General features: G+C 43.8%; 1 protein-coding gene across 1 annotated transcript in view; it reads left to right on the forward strand.

Moving 5' to 3' along the window:
- camkva (CaM kinase-like vesicle-associated a) overlaps positions 1–16251 on the forward strand; it is a 147722-nt gene that overhangs the window by 51234 nt on the left and 80237 nt on the right. Inside the window, exons 2-3 of the mRNA XM_070894922.1 lie at positions 7117–7224; positions 12324–12455. Of these exons, the coding sequence (XP_070751023.1) occupies positions 7130–7224; positions 12324–12455 (227 nt within the window). The 5' untranslated portion in view covers positions 7117–7129. The remainder of the gene's footprint in view (positions 1–7116; positions 7225–12323; positions 12456–16251) is intronic.

The raw sequence follows: 16251 nt of genomic DNA on the forward strand, positions 1-16251 counted from the left end.
GGTGGGGGGCAGAGGGCGGAAATGTAGTGATCCACTGAGACTTTGAAAGTGAGATGCAAGCCAAACTCCTACGTGATCCACGGTCCAAAACCCAGTAGCATGAAGATATCCGTCTGCTTTAACTTATTAATATGTAATACAAACTGTGACATTGTGATTCATCATGTATAATTTATCATGTTACACAGTTCCCGTTGTAGAGCTCTTCATGAAAATGCAAAGAGGATGCACAGCGAGGAGCAGCCAGGATATGTCATTTATCCAGGAGTTTAAAAAAAGGGCAATGTAATCTTTCAGTTTACACCCACTCTGTTTGCCTACTGGATATTCAGCATATCTTTGTGCTGTTACAGAATGTACCAAACTAATATTTGGACACAAAATCCCAACATTGTTTATACAATGTAGCAGAATAATATTTAGGCACAAAATCTGACATTAAATTTATTACAGTGCATTTTTAATTATAAAGAAGCACATTGAAAAAAAGACCTGTATTTCTCAAGACCACCGATGTTCCAAAGCACTTTACAGCCAATGAAGTACTTTTTGAAGTGTAGTCACTGTTGTAATGTAGGAAACGTGACAGCCAATTTGCGCACAGCAAGCTCCCACAAACAGCAATGTGGTAATGACCAAATGATCTGTTTTTAACGATGTTGATTGAGGGATAAATATTGCCCAGGTCACCGGGGATAACAACTCCCCTGCTCTTCTTTGAAATAGTGCCATGGGATCTTTCATATCCTCCTGAGAAGGCAGACGTCTCATCCAAGACGTTTTGGTTTAACGTCTTATTCAAAAGACAGCACCTCTGACAGTGCAACACTCCCTCAGCACTGCACTGGAGCGTTAGCCTAGCCTAGAGTTGGACTTGAACCCACAACCTTCGTGACTCAGAGTGCAACGGCACTATCAACTGAGCCATGGAGACATTGATCACCCAATATCAGTTGTGGTGGTCTGTTTGGTGACTTGGTTTAATCCAATCAGTGCGCAGAAGAAAGAGGGTGCTGAAGTTCATCAACACTCTGCCCTTTGACCTTTGACATACCGGTATGTTCAGCAAGGGTGATAGAATGAATGTCTGTTGGCTATAGGAATCTGACATGAAATAACCATCTCAAACCAGCCCCTACTGATTGTGAACCCACAACAATAAATTGACCATCTCTCTCAAAGAATCATGGAATCATATAGCACAGAAGGAGGCCATTCAGCCCACCGTGCCTGTGTCGGCTCTCTGAAAGAGCTACCAAGCAGACCCACTCCTCTGCACTTTCCTCATAGTCCTGTAAATTTTTCCTTAAGTGGAGAGCCAATTCCCTTTTCAAAGTGAATATTGAATTTGCTTCCACCACCTTTTCATCCAGCACATTCCAGATCATAACAACTGGCTGCTTAAAAAAAGTCTCCTCACCTCCCCACCGCCCGCCCCCCCCCCCCCCCCCGCCCCAGCATTGTTGCCAATTATCTTAAATCTGTGTCCTTTGGTTACCGACCCTCCTGCCAGTGGAGACAGTTCCTTCAAGGAAGCCGGGGGGGAGAGGGTTGGCTGATAGGGGCATGGAAAATGTCACATTGCAGTAGGGGTGTGCTTTTCTGAGGCTGGGACAGACCTAACTCACTGGAGCAGTGCAGAGTGAGCTTTATCTTTTATCAACTCATGCTATACCTGATCTGGAAGACCTTTATGCTGAACATGCATGCCTGAAATTGGAAAATGGTCCATTCACCAGCCCTATCATCCCTCACTTTTCAAGCACCAGTTTTGAAAGTAGTCAATCTCGAGTTGACTTGTTTCAGGGTATCAAAAAGAAATTGGCGTGTCCTGGAACCAGAAATATATGGACAGCTTTCTGCCACAAACATAATTTATATTTCCTTTATTAATTTAATGTATTTGTTTCATGGGTTCCTTGCTTAAGCATTCATAGCAACAAATTGTTACTAAGAACTAGTTTGTTTATTATCAAAGGTTTAACAATCACATTACACATTACCAGTTCATCCATTAGGCTCACAACCGCATGCCTCATCATGGATGACCTAGACCCAAGACTTTGTTGAGTCTTGTGAACATCATGCCACTCATAATGCAACAGCTCTACAAACCTGTGAGCATACTCTCTACATCCACCTTGTCAAGCCCCCTCATAATCTTATATGTTTCGATAAGATCACCTCTCATTCTTCTGAAATCCAATGAGCAGAGGCCCAACCTACTCAACCTTTCCTCATGAGTCAACCCCCTCATCTCCGGAATCAACCTAGTGAATCTTCGCTGAACTGCCTCCAAAGCAAGTATATCACAGGTGCATACATTACATCAAGGACTTCAGTTACCTGGATAGACTGGAGAAGTAGGGGTTGTTCTTCTTAGAGCAGAAAAGAATATAAGAAATAGGAGCAGGAGTAGGCCATACAGCCCCTCAAGCCTGCTCCGCCATTTAATACAATCATGGCTGATCCGATTATGGACTTAGGTCCACTTCCCTACCCGCTCTTCATAATCCCTTATTCCCTTATCGTTTAAGAAACTGTCTATTTCTGTCTTAAATTTATTCAATGTTCGTGCTCTGAGGCAGCGAATTCCACAGATCCACAACCCTCTGAGAGAAGAAATTTCTCCTCATCTCAGTTTTAAATGGGCGGCCCCTTATTCTAAGATTATGCCCTCTAGTTCGAGTCTCCCCTATCAGTGGAAACATCCTCTCTACATCCACCTTGTCAAGCCCCCTCATAATCTTATATGTTTCGATAAGATCACCTCTCATTCTTCTGAATTCCAATGAGTAGAGGCCCAACCTACTCAACCTTTCCTCATAAGTCAACCCTCTCATCTCTGGAATCAACCTTGTAAACCTTCTCTGAACTGCCTCCAAAGCAAGTATATCCTTTCGTAAATATGGAAACCAAAACTGCACACAGTATTCCAGGTGTGGCCTCACCAATACCCTGTACAACTGTAGCAAGACTTCCCTGCTTTTATACTCCATCTCCTTTGCAATAAAGGCCAAGATTCCATTGGCCTTTCTGATCACTTGCTGTACCTGCATACTAACCTTTAGTGTATCATGCACAAGATCCCCAGGTCCCGCTGTCCTGCAGCATTTGGCAATCTTTCACCATTTAAATAATAACTTGCTCTTTGATTTTTTTTCTGACAAAGTGCATGACCTCACACTTTCCAACATTATACTCCATCTGCCAAATTTTTGCCCACTCACTTAGTCTGTCTATGTCCTTTTGCAGATTTTTTGTGTGTCCTCCTCACACATTGCTTTTCCTCCCATCTTTATATTATCAGCAAACTTGGCTACATTAACTCTGTCCCTTCCTCCAAGTCGTTAATATAGATTGAAAATAGTTGGGGCCGCAGCACTGATCCCTGCGGCACCCCACTGGTTACTGATTGATAACCAGAGAATGAACCATTTATCCTGATTCTCTGTTTTCTGCTCATTAGCCAATTCTCTATCCATGCTAATATATTACCCCCAACCTCGTGAACTTTTATCTTGTGCAGTAACCATTTATGTGGCACCTTGTCAAATGTCTTCTGGAAATCCCAATACACCACATCCACTGGTTCCCCTTTATCCACCTTTTCGTTACATCCTCAAAGAATTCTAGCAAATTTGTCAAACATGACTTCCCCTTCATAAATCCATGCTGACTCTGCCTGACCGAATTTTGCTTTTCCAAATGTCCTGCTACTGCTTTTTTAATCATGGACTCCAACATCTTCCCAACCACAGATGTTAGCCTGCGAGATGATTTGATAGAGGTGTTTAAAATCATGAGGGGTCTAGACAGAGTAGATAGAGAGATGTTTCCATTGGCGGAAGGATCAAAAACCAGAGGACACAGATTTAAGGTGATTGGCAGAAGAACCAAAGGCAACATGAGGAAAAAAGATTTTACGCAGCAAGTGGTTATAATCTAGAATGCACTGCCTGAGAGGGTGGTAAAGGCAGATTCAATCGTGGCTTTCAAAAGGGAACTGGAGGAATAAAATTTGCAGGCCTATGCGGAAAGGGCAGGGGAGTGGGACTAACTGAGGTGCTCATGAAGAGAGCTGGCATTGGCATGACGGGCCGAATGGCCACCTTCTGTGCTGTAACCATTCTATGATTCTATGAAGGTGCGGCATTGGTGACAGCGAGTAAGCCTAGATATGCCTTCCTATTTTTAATAAGAACATAAGAACATCAGAAATAGGAACAGGAGTAGGCCATAAGGCCCCTCGAGCCTCTCCGCCATTCATTAAGATCATGGCTGATCTGATCATGGACTCAGCTCCATTTCCCCGCCTGCTCCCCATATCCCCTTATCGTTTAAGAAACTGTCTATTTCTGTCTTAAATTTATTCAATGTCCCAGCTTCCACAGCTCTCTGAGGCAGCGAATTCCACAGATTTGCAACCCTCAGAGAATAAATTTTTCCTCATCTCTGTTTTAAATGGGTGGCCCCTTATTCTAAGATCATGCCCTCGACTTCTAGTCTCCCCATCAGTGGAAACATCCTCTCTGCATCCACCCTGTCAAGCCCCCTCATAATCTTATACTTTTCGATAAGATCACCTCTCATTCTTCTGAATTCCAATGAGTAGAGGTGATCTTATCGATAAGTCAACCCCAAAATCCCCAGAATCAACCTAGTGAACCTTCTCTGAACTGCCTCCAAAGCAAGTATATCCTTTCGTAAATATGGAAACCAAAACTGCACGCAGTATTCCAGGTGTGGCCTCACCAATACCTTATATAGCTGTAGCAAGACTTCCCTGCTTTTATACTCCATCTCCTTTGCAATAAAGGCGAAGATACCATTGGCCTTCCTGATCATTTGTTGTATCTGCATACTATCCTTTTGTGCTTCATGAACTACTGTTTCTTGTCTACTAAGTTCACTGACTGGGTTAAGGACGCAGATATTGATACAAGTGTTCGACACATTTCCTTGTGCTACATTTAAGATAGCAAGTTAGTCAAAGTTTGCTAACATGGTGATCAGTTCAGTGACCTCGCTGTAGAACACCATGATTTGTTGATGGTAAATTGTTCCCACATAATCATAAGCAGAGAGGCTGAAGGCAATTAAGGGTTGGTAGTGAAATTGCAGTTAAGTGAATAATTTATTTCGACATACAGGATATTTCCAATCACATCTTTTGTCACAATTTTATTTTAAGTTTCATTAAAATCATAAATAAAATCATGTGCAACAATATAGCCTGCAGCAGATCATGAATACGCAGAAATTTTGCAAACTGCTTCTATTTGAGCTACATTTTTATTCAACAAGTTAAAAGCTTAGTTGAAAGAAAGACTTGCATTTATATAGCGCCTTTCACAACCACCGGACATCCCAAAGCACTTTACAGCCAATGAAGTATTTTTTGAAGTGTAGTCACTGTTGTAATGTAGGAAATGCCACAGCCAATTTACGCACAGCAAGCTCCCACAAACAGCAATGTGATAATGACCAGATAATCTGTTTTTTAGTAATGTTGACTGAGGGACAAATGTTGGCCCAGGACACTGGGGATAACTCCCCTGTTCTTCTTCGAAATAGAGCCATGGGATCTTTTACATCCATCTGAGAGGGCAGGTTGGGCCTCGGTTTAACCTCTCATCCAAAAGATGGCACCTCCAACAGTGCAGCACTCTCTCAGTACTGGCACTGGAGTGTCAACCTAGAGTTTTGTGCTCATGTCTCTGGAGTGGAACTTGAATTCTTCAACCTTCTGACTCAGAGGCGAAGGTGCTACCCACTGAGACACATTCCCATTTTAGAAGTATCTCTCCATTGTTGGACTGGTAATCCAACTGTGCAGGCCACTCAAACAATGCTTGGGTAAAAAAATCATTTAACATATTTACAAAGGGTGATTTAATAGAGGTGTTCAGAATTATGAGGGATTTTAATAGAATAAACAGGTTGAACTTGTCTCCACTGGCAGGAGGGCTGCTAACCAAGGGAATTGGATATATACTTGAAAAGGAAAAATTTGCAGAGCTATTGGAAAAGAGCAAGGGAGTGGTACTAATTAGATAGCTCTTTCAAAGAGCTGGTACATAGACAAGATGGACCAAATGGCCCCCCTTCTGTGCTGTATTGTTTTAGGATTCTATGAATACTCTACAATGTTTTTAACTACTGCCAATTTGGGTCCCCTTAGGTGTTGTTGCACAAATATTTCATTCACGCACTGCTCCTCATACCAAAAAAATAAACAGATATATTTTAAAATGTTTGCTCAACAGTATTCTCCAGCACGAAGTGAAAGGATAGTGCTACGATTTTTCATGCACCACTGATGTAGCGCCACACTGTAATATAACTGTGCTATTGTCTCTGGCAGTAGCAAGGCCCACTGAAGAGACTGCTGTCCATGTTACTGGATGCCATGATCTGGCCATGGACTGGCCGATCTCACTGAAAGCGGTTCTGCAGTGTCAGATTGGCATGACCTTGGGGTTATTTTCTAGATCTATGAGATAAAATGGGCTCAAACTGCCAACCCGCATCCACGTTGACCTTGCAAAGATGCTTCCATTCTGCAACCATGGGATACGCTAACATAGTGGTTATGTTATGGAACTAGTAATTCAGATACCTGGAATAATAATCCAGAGATGTGAGTTCAAATCCCAACATGGCAACTTGGGAATTTAAATTCAGTTAATTAAATCAATCTGGAATTAAAAAGCTCATAATGATGTCCAAGAAACTACCGGATTGTCAGAAAAACCCAACTAGTTCACTTATGTCCTTTAGGGAAGGAAATTTGCCGTCATTACCCAATCTGGCCTATATGTGACTCCAGACCCACAGCAATGTGGTTGACTCTTAACTGCCCTCTGAAATGACCTAGCCACGCAGTTGTACCAAACCGCTGCAACAAAGTCAGCACTGTGGGAGCACCTTCACCACACGGACTGCAGCAATTCAAGAAGGCGGCTCACCACCACATTCTCGAGGGCAATTTGGGATGGGCAATAAATGCCAGCCTTGCCAGCGACACCCACATTCTGTAACTGAATGAATAAAGAAAACATCCTTATGCAATGCACTTCCTAACCTATTGCTTTTGTTTTGCTTTCCACACAGGCAAACATCAGCAATGCCTTTTGGCTGCATAACACTCGGTGACAAAAAGGATTATAACAACCCTTCCGATGTAACGGACAAATATGATCTGGGACAAACAGTCAAAACGTAAGTACACAGCAAAGCTACGGAGGTAGCTTCCAGAGATTATCATTTCTGCCAGTAGTCGGCCTCCCTTTCACTTCTGCACAGAATACAGTGCAACTGAAGTGTAGGTTAGAAAGCTTGTCTGTGGAGATCGCAAATAGATGGATGTGAACAACACGTGGTACTGGAGAACTAAAGTGATTTTGCAGAATGGTAAATCTAAAGGTGAGCCACTTTGATAATTGAAAGAGACATAGTGAATTTGGAACGTGTCCTTTCAGTTCTGGGCCTTGCAGTTGAATCCAATCGATGAAGAGAAAGTCTCTACTTTCTGCCAGTTGTAATGGCCCTAGGTTTGGGAAATTCCAGTTTCTGCTTCTGTTATTGGAGTTAAGAGAATAAAGCATGTAATAGGAAAGCATCATTTGGTTCACCAAGCAGTAACAAGGCAAGTAAGATATTGGATTACACGAGAAGGATAGAGTTGAATTCAAAAGTGGTTGAAATGTTACTGTATATCTTCTTCTTTGGCAGTCCTTCGGAGTTGAGGATGACTTGCTTCCACACTAATATGAGTTCTCAGGTGACTGATGAAACCAATGCGGGACCTTCAGTTTCTGTCGCAAGTGGGGCAGACAGTGGTTGGAGGGACGGATGGGTGGGGTGCTTGATTTGTTGTACGTTCCTTCCACTGTTAGCACTTGGCTTCCGCGTGTTTCCGACAAAGAGACTCGAGGTGTTCGGCGCCTTCCCAGATGCTTCTCCTCCACTTTGAGCAGTCTTAGGCCAGGGATTCCCAAGTGTCAATGGGGATGTTGCACTTTTTCAAGAAGGCTTTGAAGGTGTCCTTGAAGCATTTCCTCTGCCCACTTGGGACTCGCTTGCTGTGCCAGAGCTCTGAGTAGAGCACTTGTTTTGGGAGTCTAGTATCAGGCATGTGGACGATGTGGCCAGGCCATCGGATGTAAATGTGTATAGATCCCGTCTGAAGTATTTTCTAAAATTCTGGTTGCCTCACCATTGAAAGGATATTATTGCCCTGGAGAGGGTACAGAGATGAACAGGATGATTCCAGGTATTAGGAACATAATTTATGAAGAAACGTTAAGGAAGACTTGTTTTCTATGGAAAAGTGCTTCCAAGTGACCCAATTAAGGTTTTCAAGATTAAGCTCCTCTCATTCCATCTACCTTATCTCAGCCTTTTAGCATATCTTTCTATTCCTTTTTCCCTCATGTATTCGTCTAGTTTCCTTTTGAAAACATCTAAACTATTTGCCTAAGCCACTTCCTGTGATAGCGAGCTCCACATTCTAACCACTCTCTGAGTAAAGAAATTTATCCTTATTTCCCGATTGGATTTATTAGTAACTATCTTGTATTTATGGCCCCGAGTCTTGGATTCTCCCACAAGTGGAATCATTTGCCCCGATATTTAGGGGAGGCGGGAAGGAGTAGTGGGGGTGAGGGGTTGTTTTGCGTTCGGGTCAGGTCCTGCTGAATTTAACGGAAAGACTTGATTAATATTTTTTGCCTCAGTTTCCTGACCACAGCCAGCCAGATTAAGAGGTTGGCTGTCGGCAGGTAGACCTTTGGAACCAGAATGCAGTCCGAGGGTGAGAGGAGTGAGGGAGGGATCAGAAAGGCAGGGGAGATCAGAAGAGTTGGGTGGACATTGTGGCTCCGGGTGGGGGAGATCAAATCATAGGTGGGTGGAGGTTTCCAGTTAGGCCGGAGAGGAAGCAATCCATCCTCTTTTTTTCTTTATTCATTCACATGATTTGGGCACCGCTGGAAAAGCCAACATTAACTGCCCATCCCTTATTGCCCTTTTCAACCAATGCAGTCCATTATAGCAGTTTTGTTTGATACAGCAGAGGGAAGTTAAGAATCAACCACATTGCTGAGAGTCTGGAGTCACATATAGGCCAGACCGGGTAAGGATGGCAGATTTCCTTTCCTAAAGGACATGAGTGAACCAGATGTTTTTTTTCAACAATCTGGTAGTTTCATCATTGACATCCGCCCGTGCCAGCCTCGCGGGGTGTTAAGGGGTCGGTGTAAGGGTGATGAGGGTTTGCTGCGCACGGTGATGATGTCATTACCAGTTGCGTGGTGGCCCAGGACACTAACTGGGGGGCCTAGTGCAGGGCTTCCCAAAACCTCCGAGGCAAATTCCCAGGAGGCAGTAACGTCCCCCTCTCTCCCTCCCCTGATGAAAACTGCGGAAGAACAATTTCCCAAGAGGCGCTAACGGGGCATAAAAAAGGGGCAATTTCACCCCCCAGAAAAATGCAAAGCGCTCTAAATGTAGTCTGACTAGGATCCAGTACAAGTCTAACATAACTTCACTACTTTTCAATTTTATACCCCTAGAAATAAATCCCAGTGCTGTGTTATAATTTTTAATTGCTTTCCTGACCTGTGATGCTGTTTTTAATGACTTGTTCACCTGTATCCTTGGGTCCCTTTGCTCTTCTACCCCATTCACTTTCTTATTCTCTAGACGGCCTGCATTAAATTGGGTTCAGCAGACTAAATAAGGATCAGATCCACAGAGCCAAATTGATTTGGATTGAAAGGGAATTGAACCCAAGTGAGAAAGTTGGCCTTTTCATGACATCCTCCATTTCTCTCTGGGGTTCTCACCCTTGCTCCTCATTCCTGTCACCATAACTTTCCACAATCACTTATTCCAACTTAGAATCAAAGAATCTTACAGTGCAGAAAGGGGGCCATGTGGCCCATCAAGCCTGTGCCGGCTCTTTGAATGAGTTGTCCAATTGAGTCCCACACCCAAGCTTTTCCCCATAACCCTGCAAATTAGTCCTCTTCAACTACACGTCCAACTACCTTTTAAAAGTTCCAATCACCTTTTGGGTGGTGTATTCCAGACCTTAACAACCCTCTGTGAGAAAAAACATCTCCTAATTTCCCCTCTAGTTCTTCTGCCAATTATTTTAAATCTGTAACCTCAGATTTCTGACACACTCGCCAGAGGAAACAGTTTCTCCCTACTTGCTCTATCAAAAACCTTCATAATTTTGAATACCTCCATTAGATCACCCCTTAACCTTCTCTGCTCTAAGGAGAACAATCCCAGCTTCTGAAATCTCTCCACAAAACTGAAGCCCTTCATCCCTGGCACCAGCCTGGTAAACCTCCTCTGCACCCTCTCTACGGCCATGACAGCCTTCCTAAAGTGTGGTGTCCAGAATTGTACACAATATTCCAGCAGAGGCCTAACCTCTGTAAAGATTTTGCATGACTTCCTTGTTTTTGTATTCAATGCCCCTATTTACAAAGGCAAGAATCCCACAGACTTTCTTAATTATCAACTTGCTCTACCACCTTCAAGGATTTGTGAATATGCACCCTTCCAGGTCCCTCTGCTCTTGCACTCCCCTCAAATTAGTACCATTTAGATTATAAATAAAAACAGAAAATGCTGGAAGAACTCAGCAGGTCAAGTAGCATCTGTGGAAAGAGAAACAATGTTAACGTTTCAGGTTGATAACTTTTCATCAGAACTGGAAAACATTAGAGATGTAACAATGGTACAGATCATTAGCTCTGCCAACATTTTTTTGGACAGCAGCTGTTGATAATGATTCTGCTGTTCCCTCTCCTACAGACCCATCTTTTGTTTCTTTACATCTCCTTTCACCTTGCACCATTGTCCCTATTGTCATGTAATCTCTCCTGCCTTCCACCTTATCATAGACCTTCCCTTCATTCTTTCCTCCACTTCCCCCTTTCCCTGCCCCTGCACATGCTTAATTCAAATTACATCTCTAACTTTTTCAGTTCTGATGAAAGGTCATCAACCAGAAACATTAATTCTGTTTCTCTTGCCAGTGCCTGACCACCTGAGTATTTCCAGCATTTTCTGTTTTTAGTTCAGAGTTCCCACATCTGCAGTATTTTGTTTTGTACCATTTAGATTATACTGTCTATCCATGTTGTTCCTCCCAAAGTGCATCATTTCACACTTATCTGCATTTATTTGCATCTGCCATGTGTCTGCCCATTTCACCAGTGTCCTCCTGAAGTCTACTACTATCCCCCTTACTATCTACTATGTTGCTAAGTTTAGTATCATCCGCAAATTTGAAATTGTACTCCTTATACCCAAATCCAGGTCATTTTATGTAGAATAAGAAAAGCTTATTAGTGACACTGTGGCTACATCATCTCATTGAGGCATATTTCTTCCACAAAGCCCACTCTCTGATATAATTTTGCTTTGAAAGTAAATGATCATATTCTGACGAATCTTCCTTATTTTAGGCTGACTAGACTTCCCCACTTTCCGGAGACAGTCCCGGGATTTGGAAATGTGTCCCCAGGCAAACAATGTCCCCAGAAGAGTCCCCGGTTTAGAAATCTGGTCTCCGATACTGAGTCTTTGATTTTTTTTTTGTCAATGATCATGCACAGAGACCCGTTTCTCGGAGATTCTCGGCCCGTTTGAGTTCAGGAGCGAATTCTTGGAGCGGGTTGAATGGAGGCGTCAATGGCGACCCGGCCTTCCCACAATGCAGTGCGGCCGGGAAAAGGCCCTATCGATAGCAGTGCACTGTGGAGGATTGAGTGAGCTAATCAGTGTTTCATCCAATGGCGACTGGCCAGAGGGCGGGACCCTCAAATATGAGGGAGAAGCCAAGGGAGTGGGGGGAGCTGGTGGTTAAGTGGATTTGATTTACTTTACCAGTTTACCTGTATGGTGCATCGTGGGTTTTTTTAAAATTGGCTCTAAATTCTCCCACTGGGAAAAGGTTTGTCTGAAACCTTCTGAGACACAGGATGCTTCATGGAAAATCTCAGTCTGTTGGGAATGGATTCAAAATTGGGAAATTAAAATTTAGGGTATTCGGGGACGAGTACAGAACTATTGCCAGAACACACGCAAGATTCGTGATTCAGTGTATCTTAGGTCTCGCAGTCGTCTGCCGGTCACACACAACCCGGGACCAGCTTTAACAATGTGCGAAACTTTGAATGGGCCGCGCACCCGCAAATAAAATTGCGGAGGAACATTGCCTGTGTGTCCCCGGATTTGGTTTCAAAAATATGGGCACCCTACCTTATAATCTTTCTCTCACTATCTTTCAAAAACAGGGAGGAGTTCTGTGAAATATTCCGAGCAAAAGAGAAATCTACCGGGAAAATGTACACTTGCAAGAAGTTTTTAAAGAAAGATGGAAGAAAAGTTCGGAAGGCAGCAAAAAACGAAATCATGATTTTAAACATGTAAGTCCCTGCAATTCTGTCGCCACATCTAGTTAGAGGTTAATGAGTGTCTCTCATGAGCACTATATACGCCTCGTCTGTTAAATCCCTTGTTGACTCAAAGCTGAACCCTAGCAGAAGAATTGACACCATTTCATTCTTTTCCATGCAGTTGCTGTAGGCAGCTGTCAATTTAAAGAAAGTATTTCTCTTATTAATATTGATGGAGTGAATATTGAAAACATTAAAGAACAAAGTTTTATTCGCAGTCTAGACATGAAGTTAAATGTGTGGAGGATCAAAAATGTAGCTGTGTTCTGATGCATTTCTTCCCAGCCAGTTCAATTCCCAGTCTGCTGGATCTCTGCGTAAGGTCAACACTACTTACCCTAGGATGCAACTACCTGCAAGAGAATCACTAAGCTTAGGAACAAGAAAATACTATCAAGGCCAGCAAGCCCATTCCCTTTTCGATTCCGCTCACAGCATTCTTTACTTTGACCATAATAATAATCAAAAATACAGCTTATTTTTCAACAGAACATAGTGAAGAAATTAAATCTACTAGACTTCTGGATTCTCATCCTTGTGTTCAAATCTCCCCGTGGCCTCGCCCCTCCCAATCTCTGTAGCTTCCTCCAGCTTTACAACCCTCCGAGATATCTGCAGTCCTCAAATTGTGGCCTCTTGCATATCCCCAACTTCCTCTGCCTCGCCATCAGTGGCCGTGCCTTCAGCCTTCTGGGCCCCAAGTTCTGAAATTCCCTCCCTAAACCTCTCCACCTCTCTCTCCTCCTTTAAGTCGATCCTTAAAACCCACCTCAGTCACCTGTCCTAAAATCTCCTTTATGTGACTAGGTGTCAAATTTTGTCTGATAACACTCCTGTAAAGCAACTTGGGCTATTTTTATTATGTTTAAGGCACTATATAAATGTAAGTTGTTTTTGTGATGACTGTGCCAGTCAACCTCTGTACACTTGTATTCAGTTCTTTCAATGTCTACAATGCACTTTAAAATAATAATATGCTTACTTTTGTTCAAAATACGGAGTATGAAGAAGATGCTGATGGCTCAGGATTTTGAAGCCTGCAGGTTGAAGGGTTATGAAGGCAACTCTGTATAAGCATAGAATGATCACCGAGGCAAATTCAGCATCCAGCACCATTTTAGTGGGTCACTAATTATTCAAGAAAAGACCTCGGTAATAACTCGCTGTCAGTGCATTGAAGTGCAGTGTGGCTGCATCATTTTAAAGGCTAATGACTGAAGATTCATTCTCCGCAAAGATCATTTGCTGTTATGCTAATCGTTCTGCTTTCCAGGGACAGCTGCCTTCATCTTCAAAAAAGGAGCCATGGGAGAAGGACTCCCACAACATCTTAGAAGCACACTATTCTAATCTCACACAGAGCAGTGGGAATCAGCAGGAGATCACCTACAGTAGTGGCGTATAGAGTAGCACAGGTTTGCACACAGCAAGATCTGACTAACAGCAATTGGATGAATGACCACTTGATCTCTGTTCTTGGTGGTGTTGGCTGATGGAGGAATGTTGACCACGACTTCAGGGGAGTCCTCTTTTTTTTTTTTGAACAGTGCTATGAGATCCTTAACATCTATCTGAACCACATGAACAACTAGATGCTGTCTTGGTTTAATATCTCCATTGAAAGGACAGCACTTGTGATAATTTAGCCTTCCTTAGTACGGTACTGGAGTGTGTTCAAGTCTGGTTAAGCAATGCCTCGATTTCAAAATTCTCATCCTTATATTCAAATCCCTCCATGACCTTGTCCCTCCCTATCTCTATAATCTCCTCCAGCCCCACAACCCCCCGAGATGTCTGCACTCCTTTAATTCTGCCCTCTTGAGCATCCTTGATTATAATCGCTCAACCATTCTTGGCCGTGCCTTCTGTTGCCTAGGCCCCAAGCTCTGGAACTCCCTGCCTAAACCTCTCCGCCTCTCTACCTCTTTTTCCTCCTTCAAGAGGTTCCTTAAAACATACCTCTTTGACCAAGCTTTTGGTCACCTACCCTAATTTCTACTTATGCAGCTCAGTGTCAAATTTAACAGGCTAGATTTTCCACTTTTGTGCTTATTGCCCAAAAATGGGCATTATTTCCGGCATGGGCAGTAAAAAAGGATTTTCAGATCGCCGGCTTCTTGCCCATTCTCAAAGCATCTAGTGTGCATTTTTGACAACGGGCGTTACAGCGAGTGATATGAAATGGGCAGTAGCATTAAATCTCGCTGAACTCCTGCCGTAAAGTGCTGCCGTCCTTAGCAACGGCATGGCAACGCTCGATTCCTGCGATTCAGGAGGTCATCATGACATGCGCAGAAGAGGAGAGAGAGAGAGAGGGAGCTGAGAGGGACTGAAGGCGCGTGTGACTGTGGTATGCTGTTATGGGAGGCACCAGGGAGATTCACCAGCAGCAAAAAGCCTACTAAACACCAAGAACATAGTTGGCACCGAGTTTTTGTCCAACAAATAAGATATAACATGGAAGGGATGGTGGAGGCCCTGGAGCTGGGAGCCAGGATCACTGCTGGCAGAGGGCTGTCAGTGGTCCCGGAGCGTGGCACTGCATCCCAAGGTGCCGCATCCCCATTGCCAACCACACGAGAGCCAGCAGCAACATCTTGCCGTTATCCACCCCACCCCCCACCAACCTCCCCAATGAAGCAGTGCCTGAGGAACTCCTCGGCCAGGTGGCTTGGAGTCAGTAGGGCAAGGGGAAGGGGTAGAGGTGGGGAGGAGAAGCAGGAGGTGGGTGGGGGGAGGGTTGGTTTTTACAGAAATACTAATGATTTCAGACAAATGTTCGGTTTAAATGTTTTTTATTTAACAAAACCTTGTTGAGTATTGGCTCAGATAACTGCACCATAACACGCTGGTGATTCTTTAACATCAAAGGGTATAATGACACTTAACTTCAATCATTTTAAACTTTAACTATCACCAAGGTGATGCCCACCATTGATGTATCACCTGCACACCCAGCAGTGTGTCAGCCTTGTAAATACCATCGATGTTCTTTCAGACAAAGCGATTATTGATGAGCTCCTGATGTAAGGCTCTTGCAGCTATCATGCTACCATGGGCCCTTTCATGCGGTCTACAGGGGTGTGGGAGCATGGCTTCAGTGTCAGCCTATTGTCTGGGCCAATGTCAGCATCTGCCTCCTCGTCCTCCTCTTCCTCTCTCTGCTGAGGTGGACTGTCAGACTCATCAGGCAATTCTTGTCCCCTTCTGATAGCCAAGTTGTGCAGCATGGAGCACACCACCACTCCAGTGGTTTTCTCCACGATATTGCGAGTTGCTCTGTGGCTCTCGTTGTATCGCCTCTTGGCTTCGGTGTGGGTGTCACGCAGGAGGGTCACCAGCCAGTTGGTGAGGCCATATCCTTTGTCACCAACCATCCAGCATTGACCTTGTGGCTGATTGTTAAACAAGTCAGATACAGTGCTCTCACGCGGGATGTGAGCATCATGGATGCTGCCCGGAAATTGAGCATTCACTGCCAGTATAATTTGCTGGTGGTCGACGACCAGTTGGACATTCAGGGAGTGGAATCTCTTGCGGTTCCTGAAAACCTCAGCATCCTGAAAAGGTCTATTGCTCCCTGCATCTTGGGAAAGTTTGCAATTCTGGAGAATCCTAGACCCCTCTCACTCTGTGCCTCCCTGGTCATAGGGAAGCTGATCAAGTCCCTCCTGCATGCATACAGGGCTTCAGTGACCTGTCTAATGCAGCAATGTATGGCATGCTGAGAAAGTCCGCAAATGTCGCCAGCTGTGGCCTGAAAAGA

The sequence above is a fragment of the Pristiophorus japonicus genome, chromosome 12 (assembly GCF_044704955.1).
Source record: "Pristiophorus japonicus isolate sPriJap1 chromosome 12, sPriJap1.hap1, whole genome shotgun sequence".
NCBI lineage: Eukaryota > Metazoa > Chordata > Chondrichthyes > Pristiophoridae > Pristiophorus > Pristiophorus japonicus.